Below are 25,514 nucleotides of genomic sequence, written 5' to 3'. Positions count from 1 at the left end.
GCCTTAGTGTTGGAAAGGCCTGTAGTTCTTCAGCTGTGACCGGATGGGTGTGCAGAGTTAGGAGAAAAGAAATGAGATATCTCATTTTGGCCTTGAATCTAAGCCATGTTCTTCAATCTGACTTTACTCTGAATAAAGTTAATATTTTTGTTTCCTTTTGGTTCCTCATGTGTGTTCTCAATCCAATTTGGCTGAGAATCCAAAGAGAAGAAGGGCTGCGTGATAGGTCATCTTCTACATTCCTGACACCAAACACTCCTATTTTTATCAACTCATTTGTCTTCTCTTGGGTGACCATGCTAACTCACTATCATAAAAAGTCAAAATATTATATATACTTTTCCATCTTGATTGCTCATTTCTTCATATGAAACATTGACCAAGGACCTTCCTCCTCCATTCCTACCGCCAAACCTTAATCTTTTTGTGACTTTGATACAATGTCAATTATTCTTTGTAATGAAAACCTAGCAGAAAGAAAATATATGAATTCTATTAAATTAACTTCCAAAAAGGATTGATTGGCTAATTTAATATTTATTAAATTCCACAATGCATTAGCATTACATAAACACACAGAAAGAAGCAATTAATAACATGCCATTATTTGGAGATGGAAATGATAAATTAGCAACAAATCAGAAAACAATGGAACCTAAATACTAAATTCTATCAATGATCTGGTTTCCTTATTATTAGTATCCTTGAGGTAACTGATGTAAAGAACAGACACAAATGCATCTAAAAAGAAATATCTATAATCCTACTGCACGCAGGTAAAGCATTTGTCTGCCAAGATAGACAAATGATGTTCTTGTGTATACTTGAAACTTATAAATGGCTGCAGCAAGACACAGGATGATAACAATTGTGCTAAAGTAATAGCTCAGAAAACCATAATTGCTATTTAGTTGCTTTTTGTTGTTAAAAATGCAGAGTTTGGAGCACATTGGTTACTATGCTGTGTTTGTGGTCTTAGACATGTTTCAAGGATATTTAGACCATTTTAGCTCACTCACAAATTTTAGTCAGTGGGAAGTATCAAAGTAAAACTGACCTTTCTAAATTCTATTAGTCATTTCTCCCAATGTTTGCAAAAGGTTAGTTCATTTTTGTTGTTGTTTTAAATTACTCTACCGGGCCACTGGGAGTCAATGCAGTAAAGAATTCTTCCTTTCCTGATGTGCCACACATTGTGGACAGTCTTCAATACTCCTGCACAATGGACAGGAGTACAATCTCTCACTGCAGTGGGCTGCGGTATCAGGAGACCTTTGAGCAATGTGAACATGAGGCTATCCTACCTGTCAGACCGCGAGTGCCAGGGGCCTCTGAAGTCTATCTTGACTTGTAGTAGTATATAGCCTATTCTCTGACATTCAACATTCCCATATACAGCATCTTATACAGCATCTGCAAGCAAGGTCCTTGCATCTTCAAACCCAAACGACCGAATGTGATACAACATGTCAACAACTTGACTGTTTATTTTGTTTTAGGAAACATGTTGTACATAAGAACATTTAATCCGTGGTTTCCCACGTTTATGAATCTGGCATTTAGGAAATGCATTAGCCAATGCCTTTTGGAATTTCTTTTAATGCTTACACATGGTAACGTGTTCTAGGCCTTAAGAACATCAATGGTTAAGCTTTTATGCAGAGTTGCACTGTTGATTTTGTATAGTTAGAAAACAATACTGATTTTAAATTCCTACACGCAAATAAAACTTAAGTATTGTCATCTATTCTTTGAATGCTTTTCAGAATTTTACAAATTACTTTTCTATGACAATTTCTTCAGTGTCTCAAATGTTCCAAAGTAAGAGTCCACCTTTGTAGTTATTAGAAACTCCACAAATGCAGTAATATGTTACTTTATGTCACTATAATTGCAGTTGCCTTATGCGGGTAAATAAAACAAAACAAGTTAAAAACAGCCCCCCATAGGAAACGCCTGCATTGCCTAGGGTGCAGCTTAACGCGGTATAGGGAACGCTGGGCCTGCCAAGGCCAACCGATGCCGCAGACTGCAGCCGCAGCGGCGTCCGGGCCAGGTGGCGGTGGCTGTCCGCAGAAAGGCACACTGCAGCGCTCCCGCCACACCTTCTGCGTTGGCATTGCACCAGCGACCACTGTAAAATCTCCCGGCATCAACAATATACTTTTTGCTGGTTATGAAGAAAGGGGAGGGGGCCGGAGGGAATGTGTTCATTTTGAGTGTGACAGATCATTATTTCCTCACACTCCCTGAAATATTTCTCTTCAAAATATTTACAAGCCAATCTCCAACTTCCTTTATCTGCCAGGTCCCTAAATCTTAAATTGCCTCTCTCTCCAAACGCACTAGATGAGTCAGGGTTTGACGGTAAATGCATGGAAGTGCCCGTTTCTCGGCTGCGAAATAGCACCTAGATTGGGGGTGTCACAGTTCACGTCTGCAGACCGGAGCGTTCTACCGGGGAGCGCTCCCACTTTAGAGAGGCTTGGAGAGGGTGGGCCTCCCGTTCTTGGAAAACCCCAATTCCCAGGGAAGGCCCTTCCCGGCATTCACGCTTCAGCGTGCGAGGAACCCCCCGCAAGCAATAGCTCACCCGGCTGCATCCTCCAAAGCCCCAACCTCGGGGCGGGGCGCGGGGAGGTGGGAGGTGGGGGTAGCACCGCCTGCAGGCTCCCGCCAGCGCCTCACGGTTTTCCCCCTGGCTCCTTGGCGCCCCCTGTCGCCGGGCTCCCCAGCAGTTCGGCCCAGGGAGGCTGGATAGGTGGAAGCCCCAGGTGTCGGGGAGCGGAGAGGCGCGCGATCTGTGCACCCGCGGACCGCGCGGACTGGAGGGCGGCCCCGCGGGAGGGCGCTGGGCGCTCAGGCCCGGGCGCAGCCCGCGGCCGCCGCCGAAGCCGCCGCAGCCATGTCCGCGCGCCCGCGTTGCCGCAGCCCGGCCGTGATGTCATCAGGCGAGCCCCCGCCGCGGCGCCCCATTCCCGCCCCCCGCGGGCCGCCGCCGCCGCCGCCGCCGCAGCCCGGGCGCCGAGTCCCCGCCCCGACCCACGTGCGCCCGGCTTGTGGGATGCCGAGGCCGGCGGCGGCCGCAAGACGATGCGCGGGACCCGGGTGGCCGCGGCGGCAGTGCTGCTCCTCCCAGCCCGCCGCGTCCCTGGCGGGGCTGCGCCCGGGGGCTGCGCACGGACGGGGGCGGGGGCGCCTGGGGAGAGAGGGGGGAGGCTCCCCGCCGCCAAGTCCCTGCCTCGTCGCCGTCTGCTGAGTCATGGCAAGCGCTCCCCGCAGCCCTGGATCACTCGCATAGCGCGGCTGGCGCGGGGTGCGCAGCCATTGGGCTGGGCGCGGGGCCGCGAGCGCCGGGCATGACGCGCTGAGCCGCGCTCGCCCGTGCCCGCCGCTCCGTGGTGCGCCCGGCGCGGGTGCCTGTGCCGCCGCCCTCCAGCCCCGCCGCCGAGCCGCCCCCGCCTCGCCCGCACCATGATCGCCGCGGCTTTCCTCGTCTTGCTGAGACCCTACAGCATCCAATGTGCCCTCTTCCTCTTGTTGCTTCTGCTGGGCACCATCGCCACCATCGTCTTCTTTTGCTGCTGGCACCGCAGGCTCCAGAAAGGGAGGCATCCGATGAAATCGGTCTTTTCGGGTCGTTCAAGGAGCCGAGGTAAGACACGCCGCGACGGCTTTCTTTCGGGCTAGGAGGAACATTTAAGCCGATTTGGAGAGTGAAGCGGGGTTCTCTCCCCTTCAGCGCTGCGGTCCCTACCCCCACCGCTGCCCACTTCGCAAGCTGAGTACGTTTATGTATATAACGTTCTTTGCTTGCCCTTTTTGCCCTCACCGCCTTCCTCCGGTCTCTGTTGGGATACCCACGGTGATGCCCAGAGCTGGGAGGGGAGGAGGCACCGACGCCAGTTCTTAGCGGCAGTTTGCTAGAGCCCTAAGGGTAATTGGAGCGGAATCCGGGGCTGCGGCAGCCTCCCTCCACCCATCCATCGCTGGAGCTTAGGGGTAAGAAAGTAAGGCACGGAGAGTTCGGGGCTCCCCAACTCTCCCAGAACTTTCCCTGAAACTTCTCGCGGAGAACTCACCTAGAGATCGATGGCCTAGTAACCTCCCCGCCCTATAGTATGTCCTCACTGAATTTAAGGCGTCCGGGATGTGTCTTCCCGACCCTTGTCCCTCAGGTAAGTCCTTAGTAACTCGGCAGGTGAAGAGCAAGGAGTTAAATGAAGTCTCGTTTTTCTCTTTTCTCCCCAGATGCTGTTATGAGATCCCACCACTTTCGTTCTGAGGTAATTTATTTAGCGCGCACGCTCAAGGTCAGAAGAAGTTCTCTTTCCTGAGTACCAATATTAATCATATGCGTGTTAAGAAACCAGCAGGGCATTGAATGGCGAGCATGCTGCCCCCAAGCCTAAAGTGACGTTTCTTTTTAAGCGATTCCCCACCGTTGGTGCCCGCCGAACCGGCGGTGTTAGCAGATTTCTTGTGTGGTGGAGCCACTGTACCAGAGGGAGAAAGACGGCCCCTAAAAGCGCTACAGACCTTAGGAAACTTCGCCACGGGGTGGATCTCAGTTTCGTTTACAATATGTAATTTGCGGGTGGAAGCTGTCTGGGTGCTGTGAGCTGGCTGTGGTGGTTCCCTTGGAGAGCCAACGACAGAGGGGAGCTCTTAGGAGGTTGGTGCAGAGCAATTTGATCCATATGCATTTCATTTTAGTCTTTCCAGTGTACATTCTTACTCACTCATAAAGCTGCCCATGTTTTATTCGGGCCATCTGATGCTTTTTGCAAAGGACGGTGGTTGTGATCCGGCCTTATCTGATCCCGTGCGCTGGTCTTTGGTCTCGAATGCGGACCATCCCTACGTGAGCAGGTGATGTGGGTGCAGTGATTAGGTGGGGCTGTTACAGGACCAGCCCCACTGAAGGTAGGACAAAACAAAAAGCACAAGCTCTCCCAGGCCCAGCATTCCTTTATGAATTTCCAGGCCAACCCCCTATTAGTGTGAGACAATTTTCCCTCTTTTTAGGAGAGTTTCACACAGCCAGGCTTGGAGGTTAACAGTAAGGATGCTTGCTGTGGTTTACTCATTTTAGCAAAGACTTGGTAGTTAGACACCCTCCATTTACTTGCTATTTACCTGAGACGTTATTTCACATTTCGTTTCACTAGTTAATCAGATGTTTTATTGCACCATAGATGTTTTCTTGGACTCTGGTTGCTTGAAAGCTTTAATTGAATTATTACAACATCACTATAATGTTGCACAGTGAGTAATCCCACTGCATGTAGCCCTGGAGGGTGGGTGAGAACTCTCTTCTCAATTTAGGATACTTAAGAGAATAAATTTACCAGTCAGATAATCAAGAGGTTCCATTTCTGTCTTTTCACTAACTAGCTGTGTGGTTCTGGAAAACTCTCTTAACTTCTCAGCATCTCAGTTTCCCCATCTGTAAAATAGTACCTTGCAGGGTTACAGTGGGAGGGGAAATTTACAAGTAATTATGTAAAAAAAAAAAAAAAAACAAACAAACCAAAAACAACCCACTTAGTTCATAGTAAATATTCAGTAATGGGTAGCTACCATTACAGGTTATAAAATTGAATTTAAAAATGTGTAAAAATAAAAATCTTTGCACAATTTAAATGAAGTCTTAATTCAACTAATTAATTCAAACTTAAAGGAAACAACATAAACTCTGTTATGAAGCAACATTTTTGAATATCTGATTAATTAAATAGAATAACTCATTTAGATGTGACAAAAATAAGTAATGGTCAGGGTGCAAACATCAAAATTTAGGATTTTTATTTTAAGAAGAGATTACCAGCTCCATACAAATAAGTGATAGAACCAAAATAATCCTGTTATGAATTAATTTATTTACCATTAGGCATTTTAGCTAAAACACAAATGAAAAAATGTGATAGGACTATGTCTTGTTTAGTTATCTCTTAGTTAAGCATTTAGCCCGTGCTTGCATTTGGTTAGGAAAGCTGGGGACAGTTGTTTAATGCTTTAACTCATTTCACACAATTCCTAATCCAATTTGACATCTTGTCTATACTTCATATTTGCCTAATCTGCTAGCATATGAACTCTTTGAGGATATGAACCATGTCTCTCCTTTTAGGGCTGTATCCCTACTGCCTGGTATATAGTGGGTTCTTAATAAATATTTATTGAATGAATAAAAAAATTTCTCAGTGTGTGCCAGTTCTCATAAATTGGCAAATAGAACCCAGAGTTGGGCAGAAAAAAAAAATGCACATTCTCAGGATATTGCTTGGAATTCAACATTTGCTGAATCTCTTTCCAGCTTTTAAAATTGCCCTGGAGTTTGTATTAAAAATGTAAGTCACTAATCATAACAAAATGAATTTGGTTAGAATGTTTTTTCCTCAGGAAATTAAATACAGTATTAGCTTAATTTGTTGATGGGCTATCTGTGTGTCTTTCTGTACCAAGTTTCTTTGGTAAACTACTCAAAGAAAGTTATGTGAACATCCCAAGTGCATGAGAGTGCCACATTTTTTCACTGTTTTATGCTTACCACAAATAAAACATTTTCCTTTAAGGAAAACATTGGGAATTATTTTTTTTCCTCCCTTTTTATCAAAATGCCATTTCTTGCAGGATTTTCTCCTTGAGAAATACCTCTGAATTTTTTGGATTCCAGCTTTTCAAAAAATCAGAATTTGAGTAGCATAATGGATATTCTTGTTGCTTTTTAGCAGTAGCTGCTGCAAAATATTTCTCAAAGAAAATGTTTTGAGTTTTTGACCAGTCATAATCATACTGAACTAAGAACTTAGTGCCTTCTTCATTCCAATCTCAGTAAGTAGATAATTCACTTTCAGCATTTCCATTGTGGTCAAATAAGGAAAATGAGTTTAAGATATGCTGACTCATTTGGAAATGTGAAAGAGCTTTGGGAAAGCCCTTGAACATGTGAAGAAGTTTGTTAGCCCTGTGCTGCTTTGCTTGGCAGAGGTTATTGCTTCTGCTACCTACATGCTCAGGAAGGAGTCCAACTGGACAGGAAATTTCAGGATGTTCCTTCCCAGATAGTCATACTTGTCCAGAGGGAAAACCATGGCATCAAGACCCACTTTGCTTTCTGAAGAAAGTCACATCCCTCACCTGAGGAGCTCCAGCTTTGTTTTTCTCACAAAGTATATAATAAACAAATTTCTTCAACATGAAGTTAATTTCTTCCTCATGAAGCTACAACTAAATAACATAGATGTTTATAAGATGTTTTGGAAGTGTAACCATCTACCAACACTTGCAAATTCATCTTTACTGGCTTAATAGTCCTCTAAATTTTTGTTAAATGTTTATTTATTTTTGAGAGAGAGAGAGAGAGAGAGCGAGCTCAAGTGGAGAAGGGACGGAGAGAGGGGGACAGAGGATCTGAAGCAGGCTCTGTGCTGATAGCAGTGAGCCTGATGTGGGGCTTGAACTGATGAACTAGAAGATCATGATGACCTCAGCTGAAGTCAGATGCTCAACTGACTGAGGCATCCAGATGCCCCAACAGTCCTCTAAATTTTAACAATAGTATATGAAAATGTGAAATTATTAAACCAGCCAGCAAGGTCTGAACACTATAACTCCAACTTACCGACAGATATAAAGACCCAATTAGATAGATAGAAATGTGTGTTTTATGTCTGAATATAAAGAACTTGTGTAGTTTTTGTTTTCATAGCAAATGAAGAGAAGTGATTTCACATTGAAGTAGGACACAGTTTAGAAACCCAAGTATTCAATCTGAACATCTAAGAAGTGTACTTTTCCTGAGGATTTATAATGTTTTATGCTGTGACTTTACACAATGGTTAACTGTTACACTGGATTCCTGTGGTAAAAATCAGGCAGTGACAATCCTGATTTTAAGGAAATTTCAGAAAGTGATATGGGTAATTGAGGTACCATGAGATTTCAAGAAAGAGCCTTGGGAGTGCTTCAATAGGATGAAGACAATTATAATGCCCTTTGAGAATACCCGGAGTGAACAGTGGTAAATGATCCCTATTCATCAGCTCAGTGGAATAAGGGGAGCCTTGTTTCATATAAGGAAGGGGACGAGTGTGTTGTGTGTCTATCAGGATTTGAGTAAATATCTTCACTTCCCGTTTCAGGTTAAGGAACCAAAAGAGTTAACTCAAGCTAAGCAGTTCTCAAAGAGTCACATAGCAAGATAAGGACTGAGTAAAACAAGAACTCTCTGGCTACATTTTGTCTGCCCTATGGTGTTTAACTGTGTCACTCATAGCTCAGAGAATAATATGCTCAACATTCTCAATGAAAGAGACAAGCTAAATTGAGTGAATTTCTTACAGAGCTGAATTAGGTAAATCCTTTAGACTTCCAATGATTATCCAAGTTATCGTAGATGAAAGGATAGTCCACACAAACTCTCTTGGCCTCATTATGTTCTCAGAGTGTTCCTTTAACAAACTGTGCAAGAATAGTCAGCAAAATAACCATATTTCATAGCTTCTCGTTAAACTTCTGTATTTCATTGAGAATTACCCAATTTAGTGAATTAGAGAAAGTGATAGTTTATTATTTAGCTCTCTTTTAAATTGGATTATCTTTATAAATAAATTCTTTGCTTAGAACTAAATTCTAGGTCTAAATTAATTTATACTAATTAAATCAGTCATAAATTGAAGTCTACACATGATATGGTAGTAATTTAGCTTCACTCAGTTATTTTCAAAATAAATACACTTACATTTTTGTTCTGTACAAAGTGTGACGTTAGATAGTAGGGCTAACCGAAGGTCTGAGGTATAGCCCTGTCCTTGACGATTGCTTCTAGGTCATTTCCAATATCAGTGCTGAAATTGTATAGTTGCTGGTTTCTTCTGTTACGGTAACTGAACTGCTGTGCTGTTTCCAACTATGAATCACAAATGTGGCAAGAGCATCAAAGGCTAGGGTGTACAAGTACAGCCAATACATTTGTAAAAAAAGACAAATTCACCCTGTTCACAGAGCTTTATTATGCCAGAGTCACCACTACCATATAATTTACCCTTATATTAGCTACATGGCAACCAAACAGAATGCTAAAAGAAAAAAAAAGGAGAAAGAATAGAAACCCATTTTTTCCCCCGTGCAATCCAAGCCAGTTAAATGCATCTAGATAAAAGTTGTAACAAAAGCTTTTCCAGAGAAGTTTGAATCTTTGCCTAATCTTAAGGCTCAAGAGTGACTCTTTTTTGAGATTCGGATTACAAAATAGAACTAGGCTAACAACAAGTATTGGTTTAAAGAAAGGAAGGTAAGCGTAGAGTTTAAAATCCTGATTTGGGGTTCCAGCTGTGCCACTAACTGGGTGATCTTGGTCAAGTCTCTTAGTATCTCTGAGACTTAGACTTGGTGTTCACTGGTAACATGAAGATGATATCTGAAGCCCCTCCAGAAGTAATAGGCCATGTTTCTGCTATGTGCAAAGCATCATGCTAAAAAGGCATCATGTAAAACATGATTCCTGCCTTCTAGGAGATTAAGGCAGATGAAGATAAAGATATAACTAACAAAAATACCAAGGAACAAATTATGTATAGAAAAGGAATGGTTGGAATCGTCCTGGTGAAATGACTGCTTCTAGCTAGGGTGATCAGAAAGGCCTTGCAGGAGGCGGTGATATTTACACTGAAGCATTCAGGTTGGGTAGTATCTGGCAAGACAGAGAGGAAATGAGAGCAATCCCCCAGCAGAACACGTAAGGATAGGCAAAGATTTAGGAAGGCATGTGCCTCTTTTCAGAGCTCAGAATATGCTAATATGATTAGAAAAAAGGGTTCCTGAGATTGCAAAAAGAAGTGTAGAGGTAGAAATATAAGTGGATGCCAGCTACAATAACAATATTTTTTGCATACTATTGACAGTTAGCAAAGGGCTTTGACATAACATTATTTTGTTTGAACACTTTAGGAAGGCACCTGCTATCAGCCCTCTCAAGAGAAGCAAAAAAATCACTTTTTGATTTCTTTCCCAGCAACTATAGCAAAACAGCCCTATCACTGTTTTTTTGTTTTTTTGTTTTTGTATGCTCAGGGAGAATGGAGAGTCATGTCCGCTGCTGCAGAGGGCCTGGGAAAATGAGTGGGTATGGGCTTTTCTGGTCACCCAGAAGCTGCACTTTTGCAGGATAACACGTTTTTCAGGTCCAGTGCTCAAGTATCACTGGGTTGTATCTTAACTGCAGATACCATATGTCCGGGAATTTGTGACATCCTGCTCATGTGTTCAGTGTGGTCATTACAAATCCTAATGCCAAGTATAATACATTTGCAGGTAATTTGTTATGTACAAGCCCATTTTGAACAGCTTTTGAAATATATTACAGTTTTTTAAAGTATTCGAAATATGTCTCTGCTTTTAAACTTCTTCCTTGCAAATATGTCTCCCATAGGAATTATTCTAAGTGTTTATGTCCTCCTTAAATCCTCAAGCCTACTCCTTCACCCTCGGCCTGTGACTTTTGTCTCCTCCTAACTCACAGAGAATATCAGTGCCATCAAGCAATAAGCTTTTTGGCTCCTACAAACAAAGTATATCTTAAACTTTCCTCCTAGTCTGATAGACAACCCATCTGTCCTCCTTTCTAGTATTTCATGCTTATGTGGTGAGTTCCTTTTCTTCCTAGCTCTTGGGGGATGTTGGTCCATGAATCATCCCCTCCTCTGTTAACTTCTTTTGCTTCCCCTTTGTAGGCTCCTTTCCTTAACACATAAGGATCATTTGTACTGCCTTTTTTGTTTTTAAGTTTATTTATTTATTTTGAGGGAGAGAGAGAGCATGAGCGAGGGTGGGGGGGAGGACAGAGAGAGAGAGGGAGAGAGAGATAATCCCAAGCAGGCTTCATGCTCGGCACGAGGGAGTCTGGCACTGGGCTTGATCTCATGAACCATGAAATCATGACCTGAGCTGAAATCAAGAGGCAGTCGCTTAAGTGACTGAGCCACCCAGGAGCCCCTGTGTTGCCTTTTGAAAACAATACAAACCTCCCTATACCACCAGTTCTTCTCTTGGCAAGAAACATTTCCTGAAAAAGATGCTTTGTCACCTTCTGTTCCTCACCTCTCATTTATTCCTCAACTTTGTGTAATCTGGCTTCTGCCACTGCTACTAAAAATCACTTACTCTTGGGGCACCTGCATAGTTCAGTTGGTTAAGCATCTGACTCTTGATTTTGGCTCAGGTCATAATCTCACGGTCATGATATCACAGTCATGAGACAGAGCCCCTGCATTGGGCTCTGTGTGCTGAGCATGGAGCCTGCTTGGGATTCTCTCTCTGCCCCTCCCCTGCTCATGCTCTCTTTCTCCCTCAAAATAAATAAATAATAAAAAAATAAATAAACAAAAAATGTCACTCATTGTTAGCTCATCAATGATTTCCAAATTGTTAAATATTTCAGCCAGTGGGTTTTAGTGTATCTGCAAGGTTATGCGACCATCACACAGTTTACTTTTAGAACACTTTTATTACTCTCAGAAGAAACTCCATACCTGTAAGCAGTCACTCCCCACTCCCCCTTCCTAGTTCCATCCCCAGCCCTAAGCCATAACTAACCTACTTTTTTATCTTAAATTTTTTTTTTTTCAACGTTTTTTATTTATTTTTGGGACAGAGAGAGACACAGCATGAGCGGGGGAGGGGCAGAGAGAGAGGGAGACACAGAATCGGAAACAGGCTCCAGGCTCCGAGCCATCAGCCCAGAGCCTGACGCGGGGCTCGAACTCACGGACTCACGGACCGCAAGATCGTGACCTGGCTGAAGTCGGACGCTTAACCGACTGCGCCACCCAGGCGCCCCCTTACTTTTTTATCTTAATAGGTGTGTGGGGCCTTAGTTTTGCCTGCCCTATTCAAACTCTCCTTGCAGGATCTAGCCATACTTACTGTTCTAGTTTACTTACATATAATGGTTACTCTGAAATCTGTACCTCAAATTCAGACTTCACTCTTGACCTCCAGATACAGTCAACGACTTTTCCCTCATTTTCACATGGAGGTACCATAGGTATCTCAAACTTAACAGTGAACTCATCAGTCCCAAACCCTAACTGCCACTGTTTTAAAGAGTGGCACTACACTCACCTCTACCCTCTGCAGCTGCTCAAACTAGAAATCTGGAAGATATGACAGATCCCTTCCTGTGTATCCTGTCCTCTTTTAAATCTCTCTGGAGTCTATGCCTCCTTTACTACATCCACTATGGTTACCTTAGTTCAGGCCCTATAATAAGCCTCCAGAGCAGCCTCCCTGCCTCCTCATCCCTAGTCCATACACACTAATTTAATAAGGATCATTCTCAAATACAAATTCTTAATTTTTTTTTTTAGTCAGGGAGACAATCTTATTCAAGTAATCTCAACATAAAAATGGATTATTAATAAACAGGGATTTGTATTCTCTCATAGCAAGAAGTCTGGAGATGCCGCAGCCTTTGCTTGAGCTTCATGGTTGCAGGATGGCTAGCTAGCATGGCTCCAGACATCATGGCCAAATTCAAGGAAGGGAGAGGAAGGGACAGGAAGGATGTTCAATAGGATCAAAATTTTTGCCAGAAGCCTTTCACGTTAAGTTTTTTCTTACACTTCACAGGTCAGAACTGCGTCAGAGTCAATCTGAAAGGAAAGCTTGGGATGTGAGCTTTTATTTTTCCTAGTTTCTGTAGTAGAGGTAGTCAAGGGAGGAAGGTTGGATAAGCCATATTCCTCTTCTATTTAAAATCTTTCAGTGGCTTTCCACTTCCTTCAAGGTAGTTCAATTCAACTTTTTTTTTAGGTTTATTTTTTATTTTTAAGTAATCTCTGCACCCAGTGTGGCTCTTGAACTTAACAGTCCTGAGATCAAGAGTTGCATATTCCACAGACTGAGCCAGCTAGGAGCCCCAAGTTTGACTTTCTTTATTTCTTTTTTTTAAATTGTTATTTATTTTTGACACACACACACACACACACACACACACACACACAATCTGAAGCAGTCTCCAGGCTCCATGCTGTCAGCACAGAGCCCAACATGGGGCTCGAACTCATGAACTGTGAGATCATGACCTGAGCTGAAATCAGATGGTTAACTGACTGAGCCACCCAGGTGCCTCCCAAGTTCAACTTTCTTAGTATAACATCAAAATGATCCCTATACTTATGTCCTTGTGATAGTTCTATTCTAACCATTTGTCTACAGTTACAATTCTTGAAACAGACCATGACCTTTTAGGATTATTGTTTTTGTCCATATTATTTCCAGCTGAGAAAGCCTCTCTTTCTCTTCCATTCCTCTCATTGCCCACTCACTGCCAATAAAAACAAAAATACTCAGGCACGAAAGGCTAACTTCTGACTTTCCTTAAAAATTTAGTTCATAAGTCATTGCTTAGAGAAAGTTTCCTAGCTCCCCCTTCATAATAGTAATTGAGGTTTTTTGTTTGTCTCTTCTGCAAGATTTTGAGTATCTTGAGGGTAGTGTAAGTCCCTAGTTCTTAGCTCACTGTCTGGCACAGAATAAAGCTCAGTAAATGTTTGCTAAGTGATTGAATATTTGATGTTTTCTAAAGTCAGTTTAACTCTCAATTTTCATGGATTCTGTAACTTTCCAAATATTCTTGTATTTTGAATATTTGGAATATTTCCAAATATTCTTGTATTTCCAAATATTCATTTTACTTAAAGAGAAATAGATGATTTTCATTTAAAAAAAAATTTTTTTTTAACGTTTATTTATTTTTGAGACAGAGGGAGACAGAGCGTGAACAGGGGAGGGGCAGAGAGAGAGGGAGACACAGAATCTGAAACAGTCTCCAGGCTCTGAGCTGTCAGCACAGAGCCTGACGCGGGGCTCGAACTCACAGACCGTGAGATCATGACCTGAGCCGAAGTCGGACGCTTAACCGACTGAGCCACCCAGTCGCCCCAGATGGTTTTCATTTTTTTAAATGATTTTCATTTTTTATTTCAGATAGTTATGCCTTAGTTAACATCGTGTGTTTACTTTGAAAATACAGATTCAGGCACTTTTAAAAATGAATTGAAAATATTCCCTGACATTTTTGTTTGTTATTGAAGGGATTTGCATACTTTGATGTGGGAGTTTTGAACAAAAATTTTAATATTTAATGTTTTTACTCCAATTTATAGAATGAAAAGTCAATGTAAGTATATTCTGAATTGTCTTGTAATCAATATACCTTATCACCAGTATTGTCACTCAGTTCCAGTGCCTGAATTTTATGTTTTGTTTATAATCACATTGGTGTCAAGTAGTATTGTTTTTTTTTTTAACATTTATTTATTTTCAAGAGACGCAGAGCGTGAGTGGGGAAGAGGCAGAGAGAGAGGGAGACACAGAATCCAAAGCAGGCTCCAGGCTCTGAGCTGTCAGCACAGAGCCCAACACGGGGCTCGAACCCATGAACTGTGAGATCATGACCTGAGCCGAAGTCGGCTGCCCAACCGACTGAGCCACCTAGGTACCCCTCAGGTGGTATTGTTTTAACTGTCATGATCTTAAGGGAAAAGATTAGGGCAGTTTTAATGTGTAATTTATGTGTTCATGCCACATGAGGGCCAAATGTGGTTTGGTAATCTCTGCTCAACTAGTTTTGAGAAATGTGGTGCTAAATTTGAATAAAGAGCATCAGATCAGAAATACCAAATATATAATACTATTTCATTCCTCTTAATTTCTTTGAAATACATTGTTTAGAGCACAAATTGTAACATTGTATTGTGGGATGTATGATGTATATATAGAGATTTGACAATATAGTATAGACCAGTACAGGGGAGTAAATGGACTCCCTATATGATTATAACATTTCTACATTTTATATTAAGTGGCATGTTAACTCTAAGTAGAGTGAAAAGTTAAGAATGCACACTATAATTCACAGAATAGCCAATAAAAAACAATGGAAATCTGATAGATAAACCCAAATTGAATCCTAAAAGATATCCAAATGATCCAAAGAAGGAAGGAGTGAAGAAACAAAGAAACAAAAAAAACAGAGAGGACAGGCTGAAAATAAAATGTAAAATGTTAGACCTAAATCCATATTAATAGTTGCATTAAATATTAGTGGGCTAAATACTCCAACTAAGAGACATATTATCAGAATGGATACATAGTAAGATCTGATTGTATGCTGTTTATAAGAGATTTACTTAAAGACCCAGTTAGATTGAGAGTGAATGGATGGAAAAAATAAATGATACATATGATAATGAAAAGAACGTCACAGTGGCCATATTAATATCAGATGAAATAGGTATCAAGGCAAATAGAGATAGGTAAAGAGGGATGTTCCATAATGATAAAAGGGCTAAATGTTCTGGGAGACATAATCATGTATGTATCTAATAATAGAGCCTCAAAATACATGGAGTAAAAATTACCAAATTTAGAGGTAATTTTAGGGGCACCTGGCTAGCTCAGTCAGTAGAGCATGTGACTCTTGATCTCAGGGTTATAAGTTCAAGCCCCATGGTGGGTGTAGAGATTACTTAAAAAAAATAAAATCTTAAAAAAATATAGAGGGAGAAATAGACAATTTTGTAATCATGCTTGATGATTTTAACATTCTTTTCTCAGCAATTGATGGAATATGCATAGAGTAAATCAATAGAAATATAGGTGATGTTAGTAACCCCATCAACTATCATTAACTAACTGATACTTATAGAACATCATACTCACATGACTCATTCACAAAGGCAGACTATATTCTGGGCCATAAAATATTTGGAACTAAATGTAATGAAAACACAATGTCTCAAAATAGTGGGATGCAGCCAAAGCAGTGCTTAGAGGAAAACATATAGCTTTAACTGCTTATATTAGAAAAGAGGAAAGATATAAAATCTTAACAAATTTTCAATTTTAAGTAGCTAAGGGATAAAAAGGACAAAGTAAACACAAGGTAAGTAGAAGGAAGGAAATAATAAAGAGCAGACATGGATGAAATAGAGAAAAAAACATACAACAGAGAAAATAAAGTTAAAGTTGGTTCTTTGAAAATATAAACAAAGTATTTAAATGTCTAGCTAGACTGATCAAGAGAAAAACAAAAATCACTGTTGTGATACATGGAAGAGAGTTTATAACTATAGAACCCACAGACATTAAAAGACTAAGAGAATATTCTATACAATTTTATTCTACACAACTTGACAATGAAGATGAAATGGACAAATGTCTATATATAGCCTTTAGTTTTCCATCCTGAGCATATTTCATCATGTCTTAGAACTGCTGTAACTCCCAGATCTTGAATTCTGAAATATCTCTGATTACACAACCTCCTTTCTCTGTACTTCATCACATATTCCTGATGAGTTTCTGCCTTACCTTCATCAAGACCTCTGGTCTCAGTCTCTCCTAACTTGTAGCCTATCTGACTTAACTTCACTTGCCCTTCTGCTCAGTACAGACCCTTAGCTGACTGTATAAAGAAGTTTTTACTGTTATTCTCACTTTGCTCTTGCAGTGACTTGCTCTGCCACCAGTGACTTTGACAATTCCCAGACCTGAGTCAATCTCATTGACCCCTTTTCTATTTCTGTGCCTAGGAGGTAGAGATTGACAGTTTGGGCTGTGCCTGGCTGGGCAGTGGTTCTGATCTGAGTCAGGCTTGGCTCATTGCAGCCAGAACTCCTGTGTCTTTGGTCTGCCTCAGGCACATTCAGTTTTCCTCGACAGGTCTCTCCTCTTCCAGTAAGGCAACCCAAGTTGGTTCACTTGTGGCTAGATTTGGGTTCCAGATGTGGAATAAGCGAAGCCTCTTGAGGTCTAGGCTCTGAAGATATGTAGTGCCTCTGTTTGCACATTATTTTGGCCACGGCAGGTCACAGGGAATGGGGGAGATAAGAGTCCTGATGCAGAGAATTGTGGTCATATTTGCAATCTACCATAGGTAATCTTTTGATTTCTCTCTGGTTTGCTTGTGTACTACACTCCTCAAAGCACTCATTTTAAGGTTTTTCTATTGTTTTCCCTGGACAGCCCATTCCAATATCTCAGATTTCATATATATGTAAATTACTTCCACCTGAAATTTCTAGCCCTGGCTTAATTTTTCAACATTTTTTGACATCTAATTTCCAGTTTTAGAATATTTTCCATTACCTCAGAAAGATTTCTCATGCCTGTTTGCGTTTAATTCCTTTTCTCACCTCTCACCCTATAGTGGTTCTTTTTTTTTTTTTTTTTTAAATGTTTATTTTTGAGAGAGACAGAGAGAGAGAGAGATGCAGAGAGAGAAGGGGATGGGGGATCTGAAGCAGATTCTGCACTGACAGCAGTGAGACTGACGCGGGGCTCAAACTCATGAACCTCAAGATCACAACCTGAGCTGAAGTTGGACACTCAACCAACAGAGCCACCTAGGCTCCCCAACCCACCCCTCACCCCATAAAACCTCTGATCTACTTTCAGTATCTATAGATTTGCCTTTTCTGGACATTGAATATAAGTAGAATCATATAACATGTAGTCTTTTTGCCTCTGGCTTCTTTCATGTAGCTTAATGTTTTTGAGGTTCATCCATATTGTAGCATATTTTAGTACTTTGTTGTTCATTTTTGTTGCTGATTAGCTTCCATTCTATGAATATACCACACTTTGTTTATCCATTCACCAGTTAATGGACATTGAATTCTCCCCGCTCAGTTTTTAGCTGTTTATAAATAATGCTGCTATGAATATTTGCTTAAAATCTTTGTGTGGACATATGTTTTCATTTATCTTAGGTAGATACCTAGGAGTAGAATTGCTTATTTATATGATAAAATTATGTTTAATTTTTAAAGAAATTGTCAAACTGTTTTCCAAAGTGGCTATACAATTTAATATTCTCACCAGCAATGTATGAGGGTTCTAGTATCTTCACATCCTTGGCAGTACTTATTATTGTCTGCCTTTTTAATTATAGCCATTCTAGTGGGTCTGAAGTGGTATTCTACAAATTTAATTTGCATTTCCCTGATGACTAATGATTTTGAGCATCTTTTCATGTTCATATGGTTCAAATCTTTGGCCATTTTTATTTTATTTTACATTATTTTTTAAAGTGTATTTATTTATTTTGAGAGACAGAGAGAGAGAGAGTGAGAGCAGAGGAGGGGTAGAGAGAAAGGGAGAGAGAATCCCAAGGAGAGAATTCCAATCCCATGTGGTGGGATCATGACCTGAACCGAAATCAAGAATTGGACGCTCAACTGTCTGAGCCACCCAGGCACCCTGGCCATTTTAATTTTTATTATTTTATTAAAATACTGAATATTTCACCTGTATTTTTTTGTCTCCCACCATTTCCATTTGTCTGACCACCACTACTACAATATCCTGTTGTAACATTCCATACATACTTAAAACCAAGCAAAGCATGGACTTCCATCTTTAAAAATTAAACAGGCATTTTGGGGGTGCCTGAATAGCTCAGTCAGTTAGGCATCCAACTCTTGATCTTGGCTCGGGTCTTGATCTCAGGGTTGTAGGTTCAGGACCCACTCTGGCCTCTGCACTGGGTGCGAAACCTACTTAAAAAAATATTAAACAGGCATTTTGGACAACACAGTCTTGGCAATGGAACCTGGACTACATTTATCAAACATAGTAGGGAAAGTTTTCACTCTGCATCATAAAAAGGACAGCCAGATAGAAACTTTCACAGCAGTGAAATAAGATGGGAGAATTTTAACAAAGTGTTTAGTTTATTAAAAAGAGACTTCCTGGGGCATCTGGGTGGCTCAGTCAGTTAAGTGTGCCACTTTGGCTCAGGTCATGATCTTGTGGTCTGTGGGTTCAAGCCCCGCGTTGGGCTCTGTGCTGACGGCTCAGAGCCTGGAGCCTGCTTCGGATTCTGTGTCTCCCTCTCTGTCTCTGCCCCTCCCCCGCTCATGCTCTGTCTCTCTCTCTGTCAAAAATAAACATTAAAAAAGTGTTTAAAAAGAGACTTCCTCAGGGGCGCCTGGGTGACTCTGCCAGTTAAGGGGCTGGCTTTGGCTCAGGTTATGATCTCACGAATCTTGAGTTGAGTTCGAGCCCAGCATCAGGCTGCTGTCAGAGCAAAGCCTGCTTCAGATCCTCTGTAACCACTTCTCTCAGCCCCTCACTGGCTAGTGCTTGCCCTCTCTCAAAAATAAATAAACATTAAAAAAAATAGATTTCCTACACTGCCAGAGATCTTGAATATGCCACCTGGCCAGTCATCCAAAGCAATTCTTCTCATAATTGATGACTTTGGCTTCCGCTTTGGGAAGATAACTACCTTTTTCTGAACTTATTTGCATTTTGCATTATTTAATGTCTTCTATGGAAGTAGGTCCTTTCTGTGTTTTAAGGTTTGTTTTTTTTTTCTTGTTTTTTTGAAGGATTCTTAACCTTTTGATCTTGGTATTAATGGTCTTGAGTTTTTTCCATTCTTGGTTTGATTTCTGTGCATTTTTGGCTGGAATATTTCATATAGATTTCTTTACTGGGGTTTTCCCTTTAGCTGTCTCATCAAAATCATCATCATTATCATCATCTTCCTCCTCCTCTCCATCATATCATCATCTTCATTAGCAACAAGTTTTACCTTTTTCTTTTTCTTTTTTTTTTTTTTAACGTTTATTTATTTTTGGGACAGAGAGAGACAGAGCATGAACTGGGGAGGGGCAGAGAGAGAGGGAGACACAGAATCGGAAGCAGGCTCCAGGCTCTGAGCCATCAGCCCAGAGCCTGACGCGGGGCTCGAACTCATGGACTGTGAGATCGTGACCTGAGCTGAAGTCGGACGCTTAACCGACTGAGCCACCCAGGCGCCCCAAGTTTTACCTTTTTCTGTGGAACTTTACTACCACTTCCAGGGGCAGATCGCTTTCCAGGTATATTTAGGAGTTTCACATCTTCCTCCTCTTCATCTTCTGACTGTGCATCTTCCTACATAGTACTAAATGCTATCCACAGAAATGCACAGCCTTGAAGCACAGACCACAGGTGGTGTTATGCCAAAGCACCCAAAGGAAATCATTGACTGTACAGACATTTTCAAAGTTGTCAGTGTTACTGTAATTGGGCTGCCTTCATAATTCCTTGTCTCTGCCTCAACATTGTACAATTCATCTTTTTTTTTAGACTGAAGATCAGATATATTTATTATCACATACATATAAATGAATGAAACGTACCAATGAAAAGGTAAAAGGCTATATAGGATTTAACAAAAATAATGAACAGTGGGTTATGTCCTACATATAAGAATCAAACATTTATATAATGTTCTCAAAATAAATCAATTGTGTAGAGGAACAGATTAATGACTTAACTTGATTTTATTATTTATTTATTTAATGTTTATTTTTTGAGAGAGAGAGAGAGAGAGAGACAGCACATGAGTGGGGGAGGGACAGAGAGAGAGGCAGACACAGATCTGAAGCAGGCTCTAGGCTCTGAGCTGTCAGCTCAGAGCCCGACACAGTGCTGGAACCTACAAACTGTGAGATCATAACCTGAACCAAAGTCAGATGCTTAACTGATTGAGCCACCCAAGCGTCCTTTATTTATTATTTTTAAGTAGGCATAATGCCAAGCACGGAGCCCAGTGCCAGGCTTGAACTCAAGGCCCTGAGATCAAGATCTGAGCTGAGATCAAGAGTCAGATGCTTAATCAACTGAGTCACCCAGGTGCCTCTTAATTTGATTTTTTTAAATTGAAAGACAATTGACATACAACATATTAGTTTCAGGTGTACAACATAATGATTCAATATTTATATATATTGTGAAATGATCACCATAATAAGTCTAATTAACATCCATCACCACACATAGTTACAAAGTTTTTTTCTTATGATGAAAACTTTTAAGATTCACTGTCAGAGCAACTTTCAAATATACCATACAGTATTATCAGGCATAGTCCCCAGGTTGTGTATGACCTCTCCTTGGCTTATTTATTTTATAACTGTAAGTTTGCATCTTTTGACCCCTTCCCATATTTTGTTTATCCTCCACTCCTCCTCCTCTGGCAACCACAATCTGTTCTCTGTGTTTATGAGTTTGATCTTTTGTTTTGTTTTGTTATAGATTCCACATATAAATGGGATTATAGGTACAAGAAAAGAGAGCTCTCTGTTCAGATCTGCCTATTTTTTAATTGGGTTGTTTTCTTTCTCTTGAGTTGTTTCAGTTCTTTATATATTTTGGATATTAATGCCTTATCAAATACATGATTGTACAGTTCATCTTTTGCACCGGTCTCTAAACTGACCATTCTTAAAGATAACTGGTGTTCATTTTCATCATTATCCATCTTAAACTGATAATTTTTGTCAGCTTGTAGTTCATACCTGGAAAGATAGTTCTGGGGCTTCAGTCCATACGCAGGTAGGAGAGAAGGTAGATGGAGATAAAGGACTGCTGCTCCAGAGAATAGCCACACAGGGTGACTCATACCAGGGCTGATCTTTGCCCATTTTTAAGCTGGGTTCTGTGTCTTCTTGTAAGAGTTCTTTGTATAATCTGGATATAAGTCCTTTAACAGACATAAAATTTGTGAATGTTTTCTTATGGTCTGTGGTTTGTCTTTTCATTTATTTAGTGCTACCTTTTTAAGTGTAAAATTTTAATTTTTTTGTTAAGTCTAATTTGTCAATTATTTTCCTTTATGATATCATATCTAAGAATTCTTTGCCTCCTAGAGTCATGAAAATTTTCTGTTATTTTTTTTCTGGAAATTTTAGAGTTTTGATTCTTACATGTAGTCTCTGATCCATTTAGAATTTTTCTTTATTTTATATGAATTATTGATATTCTTTTAAATATTAGTAGAGTTCATCAGTGAAGCCATGTGAGGCTGGTGTTTTCTCTGTGGGACTATTTTAAGTTATCAATTTAAAATTAAATATTCAATTTCTTTACTTTTTATATGCCTACTCAAATTTTCTATTTCTTCTTGAGTCCGTTTGATCATTTGTATCTTTGTAGGAATTTGTTCATTTCACCTAAATTGTCTAATTTGTTGGCTTAATAGTATTCCCCTTTAGTTCTTTGTCTTTCTGTATAGTTGGCAGTGCTTTCAGATTTCTTTTTTCTTCTATCTGGTCAGAAAGTTGGGGCTTTCATTAAAAAGTGTGTGTTCTGTTGCACACTTCTGTGACTATGCCTGCATCCAGGGCTAAATGGCAGGAACACAGAATATAAAGTGGTGAGAGTTGACCCCACTCTCTTGGGATCAGAGAGGAAGGTTTCCTTCCTAAGAGTTTTAGTTCCTATTCTTTTGGGACTTCTAATGTCACTGCCAGTGGGATTGCTTGAGGGCTGGAAGTTAGGAGAGAAAATGGGGGGGGGATTTTTGCACTCCCTTCCTCACTCTGCAAGTCAGAATAAGGGGTCTTCTCTTGGAGTTCTCTCTCTCTGATCCTCAGTACCTAGCTCTGGGTTTCAGGGTGTGCGGCTGCATTGCATTCAGTCTGGGGGATACTGGAGACGAAAAATGGCAAACTCATGATTAGTTTGGTGATACTTCGAGTTCTGGCAGTTTTACTTCAAGTTCCTTGTTACTAGTTGCTTTTCAGAATCCTCAGATAGCTAGTTGCTCTGTGCATTCTGTTCAGTTATATAGTTGTGTTCAAGGGGAGACATATGCTTATTCTACTTTACTGTACTCAAAACCCTGATATGTTTTTAATTTGTCTATCCTCCTTCCACCTTAAGCCTGTTGCTTTTCTCCCTTTTATTTATTTGTTTTTTGGAAAATCTTGTAGAATTTTGCCATCTAAAATGAAGTGTGTATTGCTACGTATAACTCATGTAACACTGCAGATTCCATTTATTTAATCATTATACAGAATTTTTAGTAACTTTAATATGTTTTCATTTGGAAAAGTTTCTTTTCTTTTCTGATCAATCTCATCATTCTCCAGATTGATGTGTTCTCTAGATTTCCTTCTAATTTCCGGAAACGAAATAGACTGAGATTAAAGAACACCCCTCAGATTTTGGAGAAAACAATATACATTTTATCATGTTATTGAAGTTATTTACACAGAGAATAGAATTCTCACATTAAGAATTAGGCAGTAGACCATTAACAAGCTTTAAGTAACTAACTGACCAACTCTGGAGAATCATTAACAAACGTTAAATAAGTAAATTCCTGCCACTACCCCTTCTGCAGTGAACTGTATGGAGGAGGAAGCATTTTCAAGCATTTCAGACGGATGTAGAGTGTAGCTAACTGCCTTTTGTTTTAAAAGCTGCTAAAGGGCATTCCAAAGGAATCCCAAATATATTTGAGAAGATTTGGTGAAACTACCTAGTTTTTGTTTGTTTGTTTGTTTGAGTTCCTTTATTTTGAAGGATAGAGCAAGTGGAGGGGAGGGACAGGAGAGAGAATCCCAAGCAGGCTTCACACTGTCAGCACAGAGCCCAATTCTCCCGTGAACCGTGAGATCATGACCTGAGCTGAAATCAAGAGATGGATGCTTAACCAACTGAGCCATTCAGGCGCCCCAAAACTGTCTGGCTTTTCAAAAGTGATGTAATATAACAGAAATTTGCAATGAAAAAAGAAACTTAAAAGTTTAATAATTAATTTATAATCATGAGGTCTATTTCTACTGTTCTGAAGTCCTCTTGTGGGATCTCAACTTCTGAGGGACATTGTAAGAATCTGATGAAATCTATGGTCTATATCTCCAGAAATGTTCGGGATACATAGACATATACGTTTGCATATACTTTGAAGTGACTAAGGAGGCCCTTTTAATGCTCATGTGTGAATTCCTAGGGCAGAGATAGATTCCAGTTAAGAAATCCTGCAGTATTGGGGCGCCTGGGTGGCTTAGTCAGTTGAGTGTCTAGACTCGTGATTTTGGCTCAGGTCATGACCCCAGGGTCGTGGGATCCAGCCCTGTGTGGGTTCCATGCTGAGTGTGGAGCCTACTTAAGATTCTTTGTCTCTTTCCCTCTGCCCCCTCCCCTTGCTTGTGCTTGCTCTCTAAAAAAAAATAAAATAAAATAATTAAAAAAAGAAAAAAAAGAAGTCCTGCACTAAGATAACCAAGTATCTTTGTCTAGTTAGGGTTGGGATAATTTTCAAAAATCTCTGCCAGGTAAAAATGTGTCCTGGGTAATGCCTTTGGCAGGGTGAGGTGAGTTGAGCTTTAATTCCCACTATGGTTCAGGTGTGAGATGTTGTAGATAACTTCCTGTATATTATCAGTAATGCTTGGAGAGATAGTAATTCATAAAGTTATTCTCAATCTATAGTGTACAACTGGAAATTCTAGCTCACATCTTTTACTTACAGCATGGACGCTGATGTGCTCCAAGTTTGTTTAACAGTGAAGACATACATATTCAGGGAATATATGGGGCTACAAAAACTCCCTGGGGCAATGTGTCTCTGCTTGTCTTTACCATGCTGCAGTAATAGGGCTGCAGAAGTCAAGTGGTATAGTGGAAATGATCCCAACTTAGTTGTTAAAAGACCTAAGGACAGGGGCGCCTGGGTGGCTCAGTCGGTTAAGTGTCTGACTTTGGCTTAGGTCATGATCTCACAGCTTGTGAGTTTGAGCCCCGAGTCGGGCTCTGTGCTGACAGCCTGGAGCCTGGAGCCTGCTGCGGATTCTGTGTCTCCCTCTCTCTGCCCCTACCCTGCTTGTGCTCTCTGTCTCTCATAAACGAACAAATGTTTAAAAAAATAAAAAAGACCTAAGGACAAGTCCCATTCTTTAGCTTCCCTAGCATAAATCACTTAATATTGCCAACGCTTACTTTCTTCTTTGGTAAACCAGAAATAGTAATAACTGTTCTTTTTGAAGGATATTCTGAGGATCCATGAAAATAGTACATGCATGTGATTTTTTAAAATATATAAACCTATTGATTGAAACATAAAGAGACATAGCTGTGATGAATGGAAACTTCATTCATTCACCCTGCATTTTTTCATTAGCAAGTACCTACAAATCTAACATGCATAGGGAATTTTTTTACTTCCTTATACTCTTGGCTGGAAATATGGCCCTACTATCTCTCAGATACTTTTTAGAATCTGTCCATCTTGTATAGAAAAAAGAGAATAAAAGGATGCTTAGTGTTAGAGAATGAGGAAGTCAATCGATCTATGTAATATTTGAGTTGAAGAAAATCAGTAATCAAGTAGTTTATATTAGCTCTTAAATTGATAGTCAAAAAGAGCAGGGCGATTTTAGGCTTTCCTGGAAATAGTGAGATCTTATCCTGCCCCACATCCTGGGTCAGAGATGGGGAAATGATAATAGCTGCCATTTCCTGAGAGCTTTCCTATCTTTACATATATTGTATCTCATTTAATCATCACTTGCCTAAGGTCTTACAGAGGTTGTTCCAAGTTGAAATTCCAACTCTGGTCCTTTTACCTGCATAGTCCATGCTCATAGCTAACCATCAGGGGAATGGGGCTGAATTAGAGCAAGCTGAACTGGCATTTGCCTTTTCTAAGATTCATAGGGATC

At 40.5% G+C, this 25,514-nt stretch overlaps 2 protein-coding genes and 1 pseudogene across 4 annotated transcripts in view; 1 reads left to right on the top strand and 2 right to left on the bottom strand.

Moving 5' to 3' along the window:
* Nucleotides 1–2,845, bottom strand: part of BEND6 (BEN domain containing 6) — a 63,528-nt gene extending 60,683 nt beyond the window's left edge. For both annotated transcript variants that reach the window (XM_042939091.1, XM_042939092.1), the window contains exon 1: nt 2,594–2,845. The gene's annotated coding sequence lies outside the window, so the exon portion shown is untranslated. The remainder of the gene's footprint in view (nt 1–2,593) is intronic.
* A 629-nt stretch (nt 2,846–3,474) lies between these two features.
* DST (dystonin) overlaps nt 3,475–25,514 on the top strand; it is a 490,237-nt gene continuing 468,197 nt past the window's right edge. For both annotated transcript variants that reach the window (XM_042939088.1, XM_042939087.1), the window contains exons 1-2: nt 3,475–3,655; nt 4,252–4,286. In XM_042939088.1, coding sequence (XP_042795022.1) covers nt 3,475–3,655; nt 4,252–4,286 — 216 coding nt within the window. The remainder of the gene's footprint in view (nt 3,656–4,251; nt 4,287–25,514) is intronic.
* LOC122219252 lies at nt 8,786–21,466 on the bottom strand (annotated as a pseudogene).

Source organism: Panthera leo, chromosome B2, assembly GCF_018350215.1.
Source record: "Panthera leo isolate Ple1 chromosome B2, P.leo_Ple1_pat1.1, whole genome shotgun sequence".
NCBI classification, from domain to species: domain Eukaryota; kingdom Metazoa; phylum Chordata; class Mammalia; order Carnivora; family Felidae; genus Panthera; species Panthera leo.
The sequence above is the reverse complement of the archived record's forward strand: the minus strand, read 5'-3'. Positions and strand labels throughout refer to the sequence as shown.